The sequence below is a fragment of the Pongo abelii genome, chromosome 22 (assembly GCF_028885655.2).
Source record: "Pongo abelii isolate AG06213 chromosome 22, NHGRI_mPonAbe1-v2.0_pri, whole genome shotgun sequence".
NCBI lineage: Eukaryota > Metazoa > Chordata > Mammalia > Primates > Hominidae > Pongo > Pongo abelii.
Genome location: NC_072007.2, coordinates 39856440 through 39877468, shown reverse-complemented (window position 1 = coordinate 39877468; position 21029 = coordinate 39856440). Strand labels below are relative to the sequence as shown.

At 38.2% G+C, this 21029-nt stretch overlaps 1 protein-coding gene across 11 annotated transcripts in view; it reads left to right on the top strand.

Moving 5' to 3' along the window:
• Positions 1-21029, top strand: part of GRIK1 (glutamate ionotropic receptor kainate type subunit 1) — a 404073-nt gene that overhangs the window by 274604 nt on the left and 108440 nt on the right. For all 11 annotated transcript variants that reach the window (XM_063720803.1, XM_063720802.1, XM_024239397.3 and 8 more), the window contains 2 exons: positions 13483-13536; positions 17084-17257. In XM_063720803.1, coding sequence (XP_063576873.1) covers positions 13483-13536; positions 17084-17257 — 228 coding nt within the window. The remainder of the gene's footprint in view (positions 1-13482; positions 13537-17083; positions 17258-21029) is intronic.

The window sequence follows — 21029 nt, the reverse complement described above, 5'->3', positions numbered from 1 at the left end:
ATCCCTTCACTCTACTTAGTTTGCTCTATCACCACAATAAAAATCATAGTGAATTAAGACATTTACTCATGTGTTGTCCATATCCTTTACTACACTGTAAGTTCCAAGAGGACAGAAGCCTTCTTTGTCCTTTTCCCCCAAATCCCTAGCACCTACTACATTATTTGACACATAATGAGTGTTCAGTACAGCTCTGTTGAATGAATAAATGAACCAAACGAATGAGTGAGCCGAGAACTGTTCTAGATTCTTTCAGTAAATCATCCCCAAAGTCATATTTTCTTCTACCCCACTGAGTCTGCTATACTCTCATCTCTGCCAAGCACATTTGGGTGAGTTGCTCCTCCGTGCCTGTTACCCTGAAAGAAAGGCTGTGTTCAACTATGAAATCCTATACTATTAAGAAGCTGTAATGCATATGAGCCTGTGATTTCACTTCCCGAAAATAAATTTGGCACTTTGGAGAACTGCCTAGTCACTTTTAAATCTATAGTAGGATTGAGTGAGCAAATCGCTATTTCAGGCACCCATTCCTAATGGGTCTCTGATGAAAAGCAAGGTGGCACTGTCTTGCTCCATTCAATGGGAAGCTCCCTGGGGGCTGGGCCAATTTCCTGAGCTGGAGAATGGCCAGCAGGTAAGCATGAACACGCTGTTTCCCACTCAGAAAACCTGCCCTCTCCTTTACATGAACAAATTGAGGGAGGTTTTTTCTCCCACAATACTAGTGGCAATGAATATTTAGCTATAATTGAGCCATTAGTCTGCATAAAACATTTAGCACCAAAATAGTTTGTACAGCTATATTGCATTTTCTCCTGTCAACATTTGTATGCTTTTCCTTTTTTCTCCACCCCCAACCCACTTTTTTTTTTAAATATCTTTCAATTAACATAAAAACAAGGCAAAGAAGAAAATGGCTTTTTGTTTGTTTGTTTTAATGCCTGGTCTTCCTCTGCTAGGAAGTGCAATGACAATGCTAGTTAATCAAATAATTCTGTGCATTGATTCTCTCCTCATATATGTTGTGCCCAGTGGCTGTAATGATGGCAAACAGAGATGCTTAAATTGGTTTCATCCCTTGTTTAGATAAGTCAGAAGCAACCATCAGCCGTGATCTCTCATGATAAAAAGCATCAAGTCAAGCATGGCACACTATGCTAAGGGATTGTAAACACGTGCCCACTAAGTCAGATCTAAAAGTCAATCATTTTTTTTTCATCATAAACACACAGAATAGGCAGAAGACCTCAGGGGCCATTTTATACTGAACACTTACCGTATGCTGGCACTGTGCTAAATAGGTTAAATGCATCAGTCATTTAATTTTTATGAGAAAATTCTGGATAGAAGAAACTGACAGAGCCCAGAGAGATTTTGTAACTTGCCCAAGGTCACAAAGCTAGCAAGTGGCAGGTCTGGGATTTAAAACTTATCTGAGGCTTTGAAAGGAGAAAAAATGTAACCTCTTCTGCTACTGTTGTGTACAAGATGTCAACTGATTCTCGACTTATTGCAACCTGAAACATATTTTAGTTAAGCCTTGTACTTCTTGAACGAAGGTGTTTCATTTTATTCTCAAACATCCAATCATGTCTAGCTTTACACAATTCCTTAACAAATGTGAATTATATCAAATGTCCGATGGCCCAGTAGAGAATGTGGTAGGGATACCGCAGATAAATTTACTTTTTTATTCAATACTTATTTGTTGAGAACTGGTTGAAGGTGTTGGAGATACAACGGTGGAAGCAACAAGAATAAAAACCCAAATCTCTGCCCCATTAAGGCAAAAAGAGACCTTGAAAATGAATGTAACAAGTGTGAAACTATCCAGTGCTTGCAAATTGGCCTAATACAATCAAGTTACTTTCTTTTTTTAATTAATAAACTTTATTTATTATTCAATTTGAGACGGAGTTTTGCTCTTGTTGCCCAGGCTGGAGTGCAATGGCGTGATCTCGGCTCACTGCAACCTCCGCCTCCCAGGTTCAAGTGATTCTCCTGCCTCAGCCTCCCAAGCAACTGAGATTACAAGCATGCACCACAACACCCAGCTAATGTTGTATTTTTAGTAGAGATGGGGTTTCTCTATGTTGGTCAGGCTGGTCTCAAACTCCCAACCTCAGGTGATCTGCCTGCCTTAGCCTCCCAAAGGGCTGGGATTACAGGCGTGAGCCACCAAGCCTGACCTATTTATTTATTTTTTAACTTTTGTTTTCAGTTCAGGGGTACATGTGCAGGTTTGTTATATAGGTATGTTCCTGCCAGTGAGGGACTGTGACTAGAATCTTAGACTGAAAGTTGGGAGACCCATTTGCAAATTCTGCTTTTTCCCTAACAGAAAAAAATAACTACCATTTATCTGATATTTACTGCATGCATAATATGCTATTGTTTGACTGGAATGATCTCTTTTTATCCTCTCAAAATAGTCTATGTCATAGATGAGGAAAATGAGGCTTCAGGTCACACACTCAGTGACAGGTCTGGAATTTCAGATCAGAGTATGATGTTCAGATCAGAGTATGATGTTCACATCACCCGCATTGCTCACATCCTGTAAACAGGAAACTTTGAGAAATTCTGTTGATGCCTCTTCAACTCAGTCACCTCATCTGTAAATAAAATTATCAAAGCTTGCTAATATTTCCATCAGCTCTGAGCTTCCATGCATACACGTGACCAAGAATCCTCTTACTAGCGTTTAGATATAAAGAACTTGCTTGTACTTAGTAGGCTCTCAAAGAAATGGGAAATTAATTAAGCAGTTCGTTCTTTCTTAAAGTTTCTTCAGTCCTTTGACAGTCTTTGAGCCAGTTAATTGATAAGTTCATTACTTTGAATAAATCCTGACAATGTAATAATGAGGAATCTCAATTTATACTAATTTGATGATAATTTGTAGTATGTTATATAATTACTTTGGCGGTACATTCTCATCCTAATTATGTTTCTCTCAGGCTGATATTAAAATGTATTTATATTCCCTGAACACATAGTTAGTTTTAGTTGTAAGGAGCGGTTCATGGATATGAGTATATTATTAAATGTATACAAGAATTAATTGACCTCTGTGGATAACCAACAATTTACTAAAGGTGTGTGCAATTTGCCCATATTCTTAGTGTCCAGGATATCCATTAGAGGATTCTCAAAGGCCTCCAAAAAGTCAATTTAAGAAAGAACTTAAATTTGCTTCAACCTGAATTGGGAAGCGAGAAAAACCATATATGCATATGCTTCAAAAATGCTCTAATGCTTAATCCCAGTTATATCAACTTTTGACTACAGTAGGAGATAAGAAAAATTTTCCTTGCAGTGGAAGCAGGGGTACTTTAGAAGAAACTGTGAAAAGTATTTGAAGATATGTATGTCAGGGCACATCTTAAGCCTATTGGATCAACAAACTTCAGCTTTATTCAAAATTGTAGGAAGGTGCATGCTCTTGGATGTGCCTTTTTTGTGGAAAGGAGTTTGTAGTGTCTGTCAGATTTTCTAAAGAAGCCTGTACACTAAAGTGGTTTAAAAATTACTTTGCTAGGTTAACCTTATCTACTTCCTCAATCCTTCACAAATGCAAGATCTTATCAAAAGGATCCTTCCTTCCTACTTTTCCCATGACTGTTAGCCAAATCCTCTCTGCTATAAGGGTAATCCTGTGAAATGTAACTTTCATCATTTATCCAGCCAAACTATGTGCCAGGTTTTTTTTTTTTTTTTTTTTTTTTTTTTGGCCCATAGAGTTCTATGTGCCAAAGAATCTTCTAGGGTGAAATGGGAATTACAATATCATTAAAAACTCTAATGTATTAGATGAGATCATTATTTAGTGAAGGACCCAGTGATCCATTATTTTCCACTTCTCTAAAAAGGGAATGTATTAGTACATATGTCACATTATTTGAGAAAATTTAAATGTGACAATGGGTTAAATATAAGGCATTAAGCTCAGCACCAATATATAAAATATTCCACTTAGAGATTATCGTTGTCATTAGTAGCAGTAGCCTTGTGTGTAGGCAAAACTACATGTGTGATGCAATTCTTAGAATTGGCTTCCCAATTCTAAATCTGTATCACAACATCACTCCCTGCTCTACATCATAACAATGGTTTCCAAGGCTCCTCTCGGCCTAACATACCAAGTTTCCCTGAGATCTCACCTAATGTAATTACATTTCCATGCTAGAATTAACACTTTGCATCCTCTTTGTTCTTCCCCCAACCAACCAGTTTCTCCTGCTCTGTCCCTTTGTTGGTAACTAGAAATTTCATCCAATTACTGCAGCCAGAAACCAAGAAATCCACCTTATTCGCTCTCACCTTTCACATTCATTAGTTAGCAAACAGTGGAGATTCTGCCCTCGGAATATGTTTTAGATTCAATCTCCTTTTCTCTATCTCTCGTCATCTTCCTTCTGTACTAATATAATTGATCTCTCTGCCACAAGTTCCTTTCCCCTCCTATTTCCTAACCATCCTCTGCATAGTCTCAAACACTATTCATTCTGAGTAAAATATCCGATGTTATAACTCCATGTTTGAAATTGCTGAGTGCCACCCTCTCCACCCTGGATGTTGCATTAAGAATAAAGGACACATTTCTTAGCAGGCCATGCAGAGCTCTCCACATCTGTCCCCACTGTTATTATAACATGTATTGCAAAAATATCTATTATGCCTAATATACCCTTTTAGCCAAAAAAAATCTGTTACAAATTTTTAGAAACTATCCTTTCTTACTCCATTAAGGAGATTAAAGTTCTTTCCAAATGTGACCTAAAGGGATTCAAAATCACAAGAAAAGCTGTATCCAATTAATTCTAATATCTCCAGGGATGTCATAATAGGAGATCAAGGTAGGTCTGAATTCTTACAGAAGAAGAACTGTGAGTTAAGCACCTCCTAGTCCCTGGAACATCGTCCAAGGAAGGCCCTTTCACAGCTGGGTCCAGCATTTATGCAGGAGGCTCCCTCACAAGTAGACAGGAAACTTAACAAACTCTGGTGGGTGGATTGATGCATCCTACTTTAGATAAAGCTTTGGCTCCTGTGGTTCTAACTTTGGTCTTAAATAACCATATGGTTTTATTTGGGTTCTCAAACTCCAGTAGAATTTTGTGCAAATTATTAATTTTCCTGCCACTTACACCTCCTATTATCAATTAAGAAATTAATAAAGTCCTAAGATCCCAAGATTGAAATCAAACCTGGGTTCAAATACTGTAACTATGCTTTATCTCTAAAATCTATAAATTAGGAATAACACTTCCTCTCCATTTAAATGTCAAGAACCTATTACTGTAGTGAACATCGTGTTGTGGCACTCAGCAAGCAGTCACTGTGAATGTTATTGTTGTAGCTTAAAAATATGAGCTTGGTTAATATAAATCAGTGGTTCTCAGCACTGGCTGTACATAAGTATCACCTGGGGAGTTTTTAGTAACTATCAATGCCTGAAACATACCCCAGACAAAATAAATCAGAATATTTAGGAATGAGGCTCAGGCATTGTTATTTTGGAGAAGTTTCTTGGTGGTTCTAATAATATACTGAGAAACACTGATATAAATTATTTTCTAAGCCTGATAGTTTTCAGATAAATTAACAAAGTCAAGTCACCCAAAAAGCTGAAGATCAGGCCCCAGACTCATGAAGACTTTACTGGGCAATAGAGATCTCGTGAGACCAGCAAGATCACTATTTAATGGCTGCACCCCTGTCTCTCCTTCAAAAGGTGACTTTCAAGCAAATTTGAGGTATAGTTTTCATTAACATCATTATGAAAGAAGCTTGTTGCAAGAAGATTACATTGAATCATCTGGGGTAGATAATAATTCAAAATATTCTGTTACCTTCCAGCTTCTAGATTTTGTTCAATAATTTGCTGTTAAAATTTGTTTCCTCCGTATTCTCTCTTACATATCATCTTTCCACCAATTTTCCCTAGATGTTGCAGAGAGGTTATTTTTTAGTTTCATGTAATCGCCCCAAAAGTTCCATTCTCTCCTATTTACCAGATTGCCTATTTCATTCTGCCATGGGAAATCTTCTTTTCCTGCTCTGTTCTCAACAGTCTGTACTCCTTAAATAGCATAATCTCACCTGTTGTGCACCCGGGTGATGCAATCTGGCTCTTCTAGTAGGATCATCTTCTAAGCTAAACTAAACCCCAGTGATTTCCTCTCCTCTTATTAATATCTATTAGTATGAGCTTCCTTTATCCTGCAGACCATACTTCTAGGGAGAGAAGCTTATATGGGAGTTAAGACTGAGAAGAACTTCCAAATAGTACAGTTATTTAATTCATCAACTCTTTGTGGAATATCTTTTGCTTTTCTTTAGTTTAACTTGGAGGCAGGAGAAAAAGAGGCTGGATTTATACATCATATAGCACAGTTTTCAACTGCAAGGAAAAACCCTAGACTTGTGGTTAGCTTATCACCTGTGTACATGCATGTGGTTAATACGTGTAAGTGAATGCAGGAAATAGAGAAACTTAGCAAGTTGTCAACCTCAAACGAAAAAAGTCGATTTTTCCTTTTGATACATGTTTTTGACGTTACCAAAGCTGGAGTAATGTACCAATCACTGGAGTTAGGGTTACAGCGATTTCATACGCCATAATCACAGAAAGATGAGAAAATGAGATGTATTGGTTTTCCATTGCTGTTTAAGCCAAATTTAGTGGCTTAAACAATAGATTTGTTTACAGTTATAGAGATCAGAAATCTAAAATCATGTTGTTAGCAGGTCTGCTTTCCTTTTGGAAACTTCTGGGGAAATTCCAACTTCTTGCTTTTTCTTACTTACAGAGGCCGTCCTCATTCCTTGTCTTGTGGCCCCGCATCACACTCCGTCCTTCTCTCTCCTTCCGTTTACGCATTCCCATTTACACCTTCTCTGCCTTAAGACCCTGCTGTTTTCATTGTGATTACATTGGGCCTACCTAGATAACTCAGAGAAATCTCCCCATTTCAAAATCTTTCATTTATTCACATCTGTAAAATCCGTCTCCATGTAAAGGAATATATTCCATTGGTTCTGGAATTAGGACGTGGACATCTTTAGAGAACCATTATTTGGTCTCCTCCATAAGTAGATGGGTATCTTTCTGTATATCAGGATTTTTCTGGTGTCTAATGCTATTTTCTGTATATTCCACTATTACTTTTGTAGATGTAAGCTATAATCATTCAATGCAGCATGAATATACGTTCTATAGCAATAAACACTGGTCTAAAGACTGTCTTATATCTACCTTGTTCTACTGATGACCACCATTAAAAATTGCATGGCCAAAGAGGTATCTGGCTCAGAGGATAGTATAGATGCAGCCTAAAATATTACAGTTAGCAAATAAAAAAGAGCTACACACTGAAGCTCAAACTTTCATCTTAAAATTGCTGCTCGGAGACTTGATATCATTCACCTGGTTTCCTGAAGACTGCTGTGCCAAAAACACCTTATTTCTATCTTGAGGTGAAACCATTATTTTAGCCACATTGCATGTTCACACATTTGGAAGTTATTCACTTGAAATTATTGATTACAAACCATGTCTGGTGGTTTAGAATTTATCCTGATATTGAGAAAGGCTATAAAAAGAGAAATACACTTCAGCTTAGTCAGTATAAACTTCAAAGATGCCTATTTTTCAATGGATAAAAAGCAGTAATAAAAAAACCATATAAATATTACAAGAACACCTCAAAGTTGCTCAGTAGCACTCCAGGTTCCATTTTGAGTTTCTGTTACCACAATAGTAGCAGCAGACCAATTATGTGTGACATATGGATTTCCCTTAGTGATGGTTGCTGAGAATTTGTGGAGAGGAATTTTTCATTGCTCTCTCCATAGCTCTGCATTGCCTTCCAGGAAATGATCAGACTGAAATATCGTCCAGGCTTCTTAAGATTTAACTCCATGTGTGGTTGGAAGACTCTGAGCCAAAGACTTTCCCTGTATTTTGTAGAATGACTCTGTCAACAACCACAGCCATTAGACCCCTATGAACTACGTCCTGGTCATCTTTACCTAGACTTCATTGAGGACTCACAAGACAAACTAAAATATGGCCTTGGTGCTACTCAGGCTGTACATGATAACTTCACCCATCAAGATCTAAGAGATCATCATTGCCAAGATCAACTAGGCTAGACTAAGAAGGTCAATACTATTGTGAACAAGGTCATGAGTGTTCTGTGGCAAAAACTCCAGAAAGCAGCTGGACCAATGTGGGATCACTGTTGTCAATGAGCAATGACTGTGTCCCAGGATATATTGATAACAGTTAACAGTGGGGCCTTAGAATTGTCCTTTCAAGAGGCAGCTGGCAGTGAGGGTTTTTTGTTGTTGTTGTTGTTGTTGGTTTTGTTTTGTTTTGTTTTGTTTTGAAACAGAGTTTCACTCTTGTTGCCCAGGCTGGAGTGCAATGGCCTGATCTCAGCTCACCACAATCTCCGCCTACCAGGTTCAAGTAATTCTCCTGCCTCAGCCTCCCTAGTAGCTGGGATTACAGGCACGCACCACCACTGCTGACTAATTTTTTGTGTTTTTAGTAGAGACGGGGTTTCTCCATGTTGGTCAGGCTGATCTTGAACTCCCGACCTCAGGTGATCCGCCCAACTCGGCCTCCCAAAGTGCTGGGATTACAAGCGTGAGCCACCACACCCAGCCGGCATTGAGTTTTTATTCTGCCTTCTGATGATCCATTTACTGTAAATAAAATAAAGCAGTAATTATTTTATTTTTTAGCTACTGAAACAATGAAATAGTCTTGTGGCATTTCCATGTACAGTAGCATGATACAGAGAAAGCATTTACAATAGGTACAAGACACTCCCCCACCTCTGATTTAAGGATTATGTTATCTAGATGGAATGGAATTTCATAAGCATGCAGGAGCTTAAGTCTTTTGGTATTGATGTCTTTTGAGTTCTTACAATTAATTCTGTAACAATGTAGATTAGAATTAACTAGCAATGGTGATCATTAGAGGTAGGGGGGAAAAACTGTTTTGTTGGAAACTTTTTTTCATTACTCTAACCCAACTGAGCTACATCAGACCTGAAGAATTCCACTCATTTATATGGGGAAAAATTATTTGACTTGTCCCAATCATGATTATTTGTTTATTTGTAATATCTTTATTCTATAAAGAATTGGAGCTGCCTGGAAAAATACATTTGAAACAAACTAATAAATGTTTTTAAAAGGGAGGAGAATTGGCACAAAGGAGAAAACTAGGTAACAAAAACATAAAGCTGGATGACATTAGCACATGAAAAATGTATGCACTGTGCTCCTGACTAGTTGCCAATGGAAGACCCATAATTTTGACCCTAAACCTCCTAGCAATCAAAACAAAGTTGTAAACAAGATCATTTACATGACTTGCGGTATTCATGAAACAGAAAAATGCATTTATTCAAAAATGAACAGCTTGTTCTGGCACTGATAACAATGCTGGTGATATTAGGGACCTGAGATCTCTGGAGAGTGACATATGTCAGAATCATCTCCACTTCATTGGCTAGAACCAGCACATACCCCCACCCAAGCCCAAGGGACTAGGAAATGCAATCCTAGTATGTACCCTTTGAGTTGGAAAACTGGAAAAACAGTACTAATGATGTCCACACTAGGAATCTTCCAAAATCAATAGATATTCCACACCCTTACTATTTTAGATACATAATGTTAACAAAAGGGCTGGGTTGTTTTTAACTGTTTGTCAATCTAAGTCAATGATATAATGTCAAAAGTTGTTTAATAAGATTAATTCCATTAAGAAATGAGACTTGGCCAGGTGCAGTGGCTCACGCCTGTGATCCCAGCACTTAGGGAGGCTGAGACAGGAGGATCACTTGAGGCCAGGAGTTCGAACCAGTGTGGCCAACATGGTAAAACCCCATCTCTACTAAAAATATAAAAATTAGCCAGGCATGGTGGTGCGTGCCTGTAATCCCAGCTACTCAGGAGGCTGAGACATGAGAATCGCTTGAACCCAGGAGGCAGAGGTTGCAGGGAGCCGAGATCGTACCAGTGCGCTATAGCCTGGGGCAAAAGAATGAGACTCTGTTTCAAAAATAAATAAAAATTAAAAAAGAAATGGGCCTTATTAGAAGAACATATTAGTGGAAGCAATTCGGAGGAATATGCTATCCATATGAACAGTATTGATATCTGCCTTTATTACATTTTAGTGTGCGTGACATGAAGTGTTTTGTGCCAAAAAAAATTAATTGTGACAATTAAGTAAAGCCAGAGATGGTTCCTAGCAATACTGCCCTAATAAAGTATACATACTGCCTAGGTCAGCACCATTTGGTCAGTTCGGCAGACAAGTACTGTATCAAAATTCAAAGTCATTCTCAGGAAAAAGTAAGTTCTGCAAAGAACTATTAGAAAACTCCCCATATCGTGATTACACTTTTTATTTTTAAAAGTGACATTTATTTTGATGTGACATTTTCTTAATCCCTTAATGACTTTTAGTTGAAATACCAACATGCAGAGAGAAAATCAAAATGGGAATGCAATCGTTTTATTTACAAAGTATGCGACAATTAGATAACAGGGCTACTGGTCTCAACCGCTTAAAGACCATCACAACAACAACTTCTTTAAAAGCACCGCCTTTGGTGCTATTGACTTTGTTGTCCTTATCAGGATTTTTTCATTCACCTGGGTGAGTGTCCACAAAGTTGACAGGCCAGTGATCAATGACTGGACTCATTTCTTAATTTCCATTTCTAGTAAATTCAAGCGAAGAACCAGGAGGCACTAATGCAAACAATTAGCTAGGAAAAGGAAAGGGAATTTTTCTACTACAGCAAATAAAATGTGTACCTGGAGGACCCCAGGGTTTTTTTTGCAATAACAGCTGGCCTGTAGGCTGTTTATTTGCTGCATTTTAATATCTCTTTCCTAACACTGAGAGGCATATCAAATGAATATTTACCTCCAGGAATTTTAAAATACAATAATAAAAATAATTAGTTAAATGGTTGTTTAAAAAAATGCTTATCTCTTAACAGGGGATCCAAGGCCTCCATAATGAAATTTAAAAAGAAAAATTTTACCCAAGTGAAAAGTTATAAACTCAAATGCCTTTGTGTTCTATTTTCAGTTTCAGAAACAGTATTTTAAACCTTAGCATTCAGCTCTATATCTTCACATAAAACTTGCCCAGTTCCCTTTCAAGAGGTAATCTTGGCTGCAATTACACTATCTAATGACCAAAGTGAAAAATAGGATTTCTGACTGACCCTGGCAGGCCAGCTCTTTATGCTTGAATGATATAAGGGAACAGCTAACAAGACCTCACCATGCATGGCCTTAAATGTTATTGATGGCACTAAAGCAAGTCTACCCTTTAAAAAAAAATCCTTTTGTGTGCCTGGTCTTGTTGTCACCATAGGAGTGACTTACATCCTGTGGGCTGATGATTCATGGAGTTTCCTGTCATTTGTCTTATGTTCATGACATTACAATTTCACTAAATATTCTTCTGGTTTTCATGTTAGTAGAGACATTGTTGAGAAGTGTAGGATTGGTGTTCATGCGGTTATGTGCTGTCATCTAATACCCTCTTTATTTCTTATTCCCTTTTATGTAAAATCATTCTAGTTCACATATCTTAGGCACCTTCCAGAACCTCTGATAACTTGCAATGCCTTTCCCCAGACCTTTCCAATCCATCTCTTCAACTGAAGATCTGAAAGTCTTTGTTATTTAATGCAAATGTACATGTTTTCCATAGAGCAGTGATTTTCAAACACAGCTGTGAAATGCAGAAATCCAGGCTGCACTCTCAGAAATCCTAATTCAGGATGTCCCTGTGATGGTGTCTAAGAGTCTTTGATATAAAAACTTCCAGAGGGAATTTTTACTTGCATCCAGAATTGACCAGAGTTGTGCGGAAAACTACCTTGGAAATGTGATTTCTAAGTCTTCTCTCTTCATTTCTTTTTTTGTTTGTTTGTGTTTTTTGAGTCTCTCTCTGTCCCCCAGGCTGGAGTGCAGTGGCGCGATCTCTGCTCACTGCAAGCTCCGCCTGCCGGGTTCACGCCGTTCTCCTGCCTCAGCTTCCTGAGTAGCTGGGATTACAGGCGCCCGCCACCACGCCTGGCTAATTTTGTGTATTTTTAGTAGAGACGGGGTTTCACGGTGTTAACCAGGATGGTCTCTATCTCCTGACCTCATGATCCGCTCGCCTCAGCCTCCCAAAGTGCTGGGATTACAGGCGTGAGCCACCGCACCCGGCCATCTCTCTTCATTTCTATGCAAAGACAAAAAAAAAAAAAAAAGCACCCAAATAGTTATTTTGGTTATCTATCCCAAGGAAATATGAATATCCTCATTCATATTTAGAAAGAATTGTCTCCAAACCATTTGCATCTTCTCAGTTGACACCATTTCTGGGACTCCAAAATAAGATCACAGTTCAATGAACGTAGAACCCCTGTCCTTCCTATCCACCTCCTTTTTTCCTCTTTCACGAAGTAAAAACAATATACACGCTCACTGAATGTCCAGAACTATCACTATCCCAAGTAGTTGTTTGAGAATCAGCATGAAGAAACAGTGTGAAATTGGTGTCAGAATAGTCCCTATCGTTTTATCTGTAAATGAATCCGCTCTTCCCCTTCTCGTGGAAAAGGAGGAGAGAGAAAGGTTTCAGAGATATACTCATTCATAAATCTTCATTTAAACATATCTACATACCAGTATCGACAATTCAACATTTAATGAGTTCTACTCATAATGAGGGTGGCATTATGCTAAGTCGTAAGTAGGGAGATCAATAAAATACATATTTCTAAGTATGAGATTGCTCAGACACTTAGGCAGTGGGAAACACAAAACCCTGTGCATTATGAACAACTCCAAATACAAAATTTGTTTAGTACAAACAATTTTTTTTTTTGAGACGGAGTTTCCCTCTTGTTGCCCAGGCTGGAGTGCAATGGCGAGATCTCGGCTCACTGGAACCTCTGCCTCCTGGGTTCAAACTATCCTCCTGCCTCAGCCTCCCGAGTAGCTGGGATTACAGGCATGCGCCATCACGCCCAGCTAATTTTGTATTTTTAGTAGAGACAGGGTTTCTCTATGATGGTCAGGCTGGTCTCGAACTCCTGACCTCAAGTGATCCACCTGCCTTGGTCTCCCAAAGTGCTGGCATTAAAGGCTTGCGCCACTGCACCTGGCCCAAACTATTTTTAAATTTGATCATCAGACCCATTACTTCGATGTAGGTCAAGCAGTGTGTAATGGAAATAGTGTTGGCTGGAGGTCAGTTGGCTTACTCCACACCAGCCACTCATTGGCCTCAGGTTTCTGATCTGCTGAGTTTGTGGATTTCCAAAGTCCTTTCCTGTTCTATGTTCCCAAGCATTTGTAGTCACCCTAGAAATTATCCCATTCTTATTATAATTCTGTTCCTGATTCTTTCCCCTTATTTCTCTTTTGTAGATTCTGTTCATGGGCATGATGACCGAGTACTATCACTACTTTTTCACAACCCTGGTAAGTGCATCTAGGAGAAATGTATTCCACATGGTAGGAAACGTCTTCACACAGTTATTTCAGAGTCAGCCTCACCAGTGTCAAAGGCAGGATATTGTCATGGAGACTTGCCTTACTTTCCTAAGAATCCTCTAAATCCAGCAATGCTGAGCAGCAGGCTTTCTTTTTCTTTCTTTCTTTCTTTCCTTCTTTCTTTCTTTTTTTCTTTCTTTCTTTCCTTCTTTCCTTCTTTCTTTTTTTTTTAACTAGTATCAATGCATGTGCATTCAGAAAGGGATTAAAATGAAAATTCCATTAAATAGAAACTATTAAAGTAAAAACTATTCATAAAAAAGCATCATCTACAATTTTTATATATATTAGAAGGTGTATCCAAGTGTGTCTGGCATTCATTGATTTGATGTGGCTTTCCTGCCTGTGTCTAGTAGATAGCTAGGTTAGCCAGGGATTACCTGTCAGATGTTTGAAAAACCTTCAAAAAGGGGAGTTTTGGAGATGCTCTACACATTGAACATTTTGCCTCATTAAGAAAAATCATGGTCCTAAGCCTTAGAAATCCAAAAGAAACCATAGGACATCTTAAATTTTGAGAGACTATCTGATCATGGAGAATGATTTAGGGTATTTAACACATCAAAATGATGTGATAATTTTCATTCAGTCAATTTCAGAAATCAGTGACAGCCCCCACCTCCCCACCTACACACCCACACACTCCACTTCCTTACATGAGAAGAAAAACAGAATCAAGCTTGTTTTCTAATCTGTAAGAGTATATTAGCTAAATTTGACCTGGATTCTGGGGAAATCAGTAACAGTACCATTTTGGCAAATTCAACTGACAAGCTAGTGAGTAGGGGAATTCAAAGAATTTAGAATAAGGACCCGAAGTAGTAAATTCTATTTCTGACTCAACTGTCTTTGAGAGTGCAGAGGACATCATGAAATGAATGCTTTGGGACAGCTGTCAAAATCATTACTGCTACTGAGCATAGGGTGGAAGTGGGTACAGGGTAGAAATTCCTGAACAAAGGTTTGCATAGCCTTCCCATAGGGTGGAAGTGGGTACAGGGTAGAAATTCCTGAACTAAGGTTTGCATAGTCTTCCCATTTGCCTCTTCCTGCTTCTTGATCATGTCATCTTTGAGAACAGCTGAGGGAAAACTTGGGAACTGCAAAGTGTCTTACTCTGCTTACAAATATGGTTCTTCCCATCATGAAGAACACCTGAGGGTTACTCAAGGTGACATGGCCATCTGCCTCAGAACTTTCTACCTCCTCCAGCTGTGCACACCCTGGAAGAGCTGGTGTGGGAGAAATTTGAGAAGGAATATGAACAGTGGAACCTAACAAGGCTAGGAGACCATAGAGGATGAATAAATGTGCACTTTTATTCCTCTTCACCCCTAACACTCATTCTGCATGCACAAGGGGATGTAGCAAATTGGATTTTAGACTTCCGACATTCTTTGTTGCATGGAAACCCTAAATTGTAGGACAACCTAATTTTTCACATGTTTAATGTATGTAATTTTAGCATGTTAAATCTGTGTACTATGAATCTCCAAGAGGGTTCATGTGTATTCTGGCAGTTTCTGTCTTACCTCCTGAGACTGGAGTTAACTGTCTTTCTATCCGCTGAGTGTGATAACGGACTCATTTTTTCCTGTGTCTTCTTCTTTAACTTTGCTTCTTTCATCCTTTTCCTCTGATTTTATCTGCATTCTGTCCTGGTTGGCTTTTATATTCTTACCATTCTTGCCCATGAGTATTAATAAAAGTTAAAGAAAAAAATAGTTACTTAATGTTAAGGAAAAAATATACAATGCTTTAAAAGGCAGTATTGTACACTTTTCTGATATTGATCTAGGAGCACAGAGCTGTGCTCTTATAGTTCTACTGCCTCATCCAAATATATCTTTGGAAAGAGAGAGTTCATCAAAAGAATAAATTTGTATGCATCTTCCACAAATGCAAATCGCAAAGTGTTTCTGAAGCTGCTGCTCTTCAGTACCTGTAATCATCTCGGATAATGTCCTGTCTTGCATTGCACTTTCAGAAAGCGGTTACATTGTTAAGAAAGTTTTATGGAAGTATTTTTCCTGTTAAATGTTATTTTGAAAGTTGAGTTTCTTCTGAAATGTGATATATTTTAATGATATATTTTTTAATCTAGTCGTTTCATATAAGAAAAAAGTTGAAATTATTACATAACCCTGTCTTAAATGTGAATCAATTTAGAAACTTCTGGTTTACACTCAGCCTCATCTGTAATAGAAAACACTATGATGAGTTCAACTTTTTTTCTGAAACATTGTCTCAAAGGGAATGGGTTCCCTTATTAAGACGTTCTTGCATCCATGTAGCCTTGTGCTCCAGTATGTCCTCTGAAGAGCATCCTTTGGTACCTATTCTGAGCCTATGTTCAGCGAACATTCTTCATGCCCTCGTTGTATGAGATATGAGTTCTTTTCAATAAGCCAGGAGATGATTTTTTTTCTGCCAGGAGTGATTTTCATGCCAAATGCATATGCAGTTTTCAAATTTCACCTTTGTGGCAAGACCTGGAACAGCCTGGGGTGCAAGATTTGATGGAGAAGAGTGGGTACTGCCAGTGGTTCATTCTTGTTCTGGTCACATCACCACTCAGAACCTCAGTTTCTTCATCCGTAAAATAAAAGCATTGAACCAAATGGAAATAAATACTATTCAAAATACCCCAAAGGCTATGAACTGGGAACAGAATTCTTAGCTTTTTAGAATGTTACATCCTGTGCCCAAGGACATACTAATTATCAACAGCCAAATTCCTCCTCTTGACTTATCTAAACTCTAACAGTACTGCAAAAATAAAACAAACGAAAATGAAAACTGATTATTGCCCTAGAATGTTTAGGGCAGCATGTGAATGAAAAATGGGAAAAAATGTTCTTTTATTGAAATAGTGTGGTATGGCTGCCATTTTGTTTTAATCTATAGCAGCTCCCTTTTATCCAATGGGTATGTGTTCTGAGACCTCCAATAGATGCCTGAAATCTAGTATGGTGCCAAACCCCATATAGATTATGTTTTTCCTATATATACATACTTAGGATAAAGATTAATTTATAAATTAGGCACAATACTCTTGCAGACTGGGACCGTTATGAAGTAAAAGGGTGACTTAACAAAGCACTTCCATACCACAATACTCGACCTCATAACTGAGACAGCTATTAAGTGACTGATGAGCAGGTGGCATCTGTAGTATGGAGACTCCGGACAAATAATTCATGTCCCAGGCAGGACAGCATGGGACAGCTCAAGATTTCCTCGTGCTACTCAGAGTGGTGTGCAATTTTAAAATTATGAATTGCTTATTTCTGAAGTTTTCCATTTAACGTGTTCCAACTGTGGTTGACCGCAGGTAACTGAAACCATGAACAACAAAACCACAGATAAGAGGTATCATTGTATTAGCTGATGCTACAATCATTAACATTCTTTTGCATAAAAAAAATGAAAATTCTAATTCTTTTCCACTGTTATCCTTTTTGATACTCTGCAGGACTTATTTGCTTTGGATCTGGAACTCTATAGGTACAGCGGCGTAAACATGACCGGGTTTCGGCTGCTTAACATTGACAACCCTCACGTGTCATCCATCATTGAGAAGTGGTCCATGGAGAGACTGCAGGCCCCACCCAGGCCCGAGACTGGCCTTTTGGATGGCATGATGACAGTAAGTCATTTTCAAATAAAATCATTTGCGAGAATATTTGAATTTCTTCGGGGTTAGGTTAAGATCTCACGTGTCTTTAAAATGTTAGAGAAAAGTGTTGCAGTGGGTGCCTTGACTTGGAGGAGAGAAGAAAGAGTTTGCTTTTTAGGTAATTTGAAGGGCTGTGACTGGCTACTAGCAAAAACTGCTACTTTTAGCTTCCTGGATGTACTTGCCCCAGATAAAAAACTTGATAAGAGTAGCCACCATTATCAGCCAAACCAGCGCAAGGACAAGTGAAGAGCGTTTTATTCTAGGAATGTGGCTGTGGGGAAGGTGGCTGTGGGGGAAGAGGAGGAACAACCTACCTGTGAGTTTTGCAGAACCGGTTTGTGTTCCTCACTTCTGCCACATTTCAGCAAGCAAAGCCAATGTGGAAAAATGTCGGATTTACAAACAGTCGGTGTATTCAGCTCTTCCTGTCCTGGATGCGTATAGGTTCACCTCTGCAGAACTGACAGTGTTTAACACCAGCCATATGTAGCTCTTGAAGCAGATGCCAGACCTGCCTCCTGACAAGTCAGAGATACTCTGCTGAACAGATAAATTGCGAACTGCCTCATCAGAGAGCTTCTTCTTAACATCATTTGTCTCTTGTCAAATGCACCTACCTTCACTTTATTTCTCTAATGAAGCTCCCTGGGTGCTGAAGAAAATAGCAGGAAATAATATTTTTAAAATGCTTCCTATGTGGGAGCCATCTAAGGGGAAAGATATTGTGGAATGCAGGCAGGTAATAGCATTTTAAAATGGCATAGTATTTTATTATCCATTCCTATCATCGGGAGACGCACTCTCGCTTTTAAGATGCAATTTACCCAACATCTCACAGAGAACTTGGGATTTTTTTCCACTTTTTCTTATGAGGAACAAATGAAAATGAAAAAATAAATGAATGAATTAAGTGGTTCTGGATGATTCTATGTTCAGGCTTCCTAACTGTTTTTCAAACCTGAAATAACTTTTAAAATATTCAAAGTGAACTGAGAGATAATGATGGAAAGCATCTTGGTACCAACGAGCCCTGGGATGATTTGAAACATTTCTTTGAACAGGAGCAAGTAGAGAATATCCAGGGAAATATTAGACTTCTGAAAGGGAGAGGGAACACCAGAGACAGAGGGAGAGGCATGCTAATAAATCGGTTTTTCTCTTCTTCCTCTTGGGTTTATAATTTCAGTGAGTTCAAATATGGTTCAAAATCCTCTGCCCACTTTTCCAATGAAGTTTCAATCACAGGATGAGATCTCAAATCATTTTTACCTGTGTTTGGTATATACCACTAAAAGAGTTACAGTTTGAAGCTATGTTAACACAGATTGTGGACTTATGCCAAACATTAAATATTCATCACAAGTATGGCTTAATTTACAAAGAAAAAAAGTCTATGTGTTCAATTATACTGAGCTGACAAAACAGTTTGTACATATTGACTGAGATGAGGAAGATCGTTGAACAAAGGAGACAGACCTATGCAATTCATGTGGAATCAGGCCGAGCGTGAGGTGACGCTGCTATCCCAGGGCAGCAGCTGGTGTCCTGGGCTAACGGTAATCCTATGGGCAGGAAGTGTGACGAGGTTGAGTCCCAGTGGATGGAAGAGGCCCTGGTCTGCCTGAAGATTTTTACTGTCATCCCAACTAAGAGAGGGGTTTCTAGACTGTGTTCTTACAGTTATTATTATAATAAACTATAAAAAGGAAAGTGGGGATTTACCAGAGCAGAAAAGGGTAGCTCGCTAAGGTGCTGTAAAAGTGGGTAGAGTAACTATTCAATATATCAGGTCATGTCAATACTAATTTTTTAAAAAGTGATAGGATGCAGGCCCCAGTAGGAGTTGTATCCAACAGTCATGCAGATAATAACTTTGAAATTTTGTGAAGCATAACATTTACCTTTTTTTATACAAAGAGTCTGCTTTGCACTTGACTGTTTTCTTTTTGTTTCTCCTGGATGTGGCTACTTTGGGAATGTGGAAACTATGTCATGGGAGGTGAAGGGCATTGAAGGGCATGAAAGGACCTCCGTTTGATCAATAGCTAAGCCAAGAGAGCAAACTTATCACCCGAAGCCCAGGCCCAAAGCTAACAAATCTTTGCTGTCAAGTTGCCTCTATTTAAACTCTTTCTTCTCTACCTTAAAGATAAAAAGTCCTTTGGTTTCAGTTTCATTGGGTCCACATCACAGATCCTGCCCTTCATTCACTCTTGCATGTCACGCACTTCTTGTCTCCCTGCCTGGAAGCCTCATCTACCCAGGCTGCAAAATGCCACTTCACCAGACAGAGCCTCCATGAATCGCCATCTAGTACAGTAGCCCCCTCCCTGGTTTTTCTCTTTTTCCTCTTACCTGTTTTTGTTTTCTTCATAGCCCTTATGACCTGATGTGTTATATTTTGATATGTTTGTTCAGTACCTTCCCTACAAGAATAGACACTTCATAAAAGTGTCTTTTATGAAAAAGAGGCTTTGTGCTTTTGTGCTTTGCTTTCTCCCCAGCAATAGAAAAGGCCCAGCGTGAAGTACACCTTCAATAAATATGTATTTAATAAAGAAATTAATGTGCTAAATAAATAAGAATTAAGCTTCTACTAAAACTGAAGATATTAAATGAAAAATACTTAGGCAGCCCTGAAATAGTCCCATAAAAGTGCAGAGAGTTTCTATAAACAAGATATATGTGAATGTGCATAATTAGTAAAATAAAGATTACTTTAAAATAATAGTGTTTTTTTAAAATTAGTCACAGACTGGCCACTCTTAATGTTTAAATAATGCTATTACTATAATAGAATTGTATTCTCTAAAATCATATGCTTCATGCCACTATTCTTCAAGGTGAATTTCCTTGTAGCTGTTTATAGTCATATTGGTATGTGGTGCATACATACCTGGATGAATATAGGAATTAGAAAAAAGCGTAAGGAAAATGCATGTATTTTGATTTCCCATTCAATTGTCTATTTTTCTCTCTAATATTTTTAACTATTAAACATTTCCCAGAATTTCATACACTAAAAATCCTCAAAAATATGATTATATCAAAACATTCAAATCTGAAAATAGAGAAGTCAGTCATGCCTATATCCAAAAAATCTTGACACCAGACTTAAGAACAATAGAATTAATTAAAGAAAAAAATTTAGTTTAAAAATTACGTTAAAATTAAGTTACTAAGAACATTGTTACTGAGTCAACCGAGTTCAAAAGCAGTAAAACTCATTATTAAAAAATATCTTGAGAAAAAGAAAGAGTGTTTTATCAACTGAAGTGGTAATTGACAGAATTAACAGAAGTTTGGAGTGATTTTTATAAAATCTACTTTGTTCTCTTTTATAATGTTTACATTTTTCTCAGCAATTGGGCTGATTCGACCTTTCAGCTTTTGGATAGACTGGGATAATACAGAATGGTTCATTCTCAAATGGGTTCTTCTCAGTGGACCAAAATTGTGTATGAGTCAACACTGCACAGGAGTCAGGGGAACAACCAAACATTGATCTGACATCTGCCTTTCCAGTGCTTCATATCCACTCACAACATAAAGTTAAGTCAGTAGCCTTATCCTGCTCTCTTGCCTGTAAACATTTCCCTTAATCATGACTCATAGGGAAGACGTCCTAGAGTTCCCACCTTGTACATCCACTGCTACTCCAGCGATGAAAGAAAATAGGCAGCTGGATTCAGTACAGAAAGCAAAATCTTCCCAGATAATGAAAGCTTAGGGTTAAGTC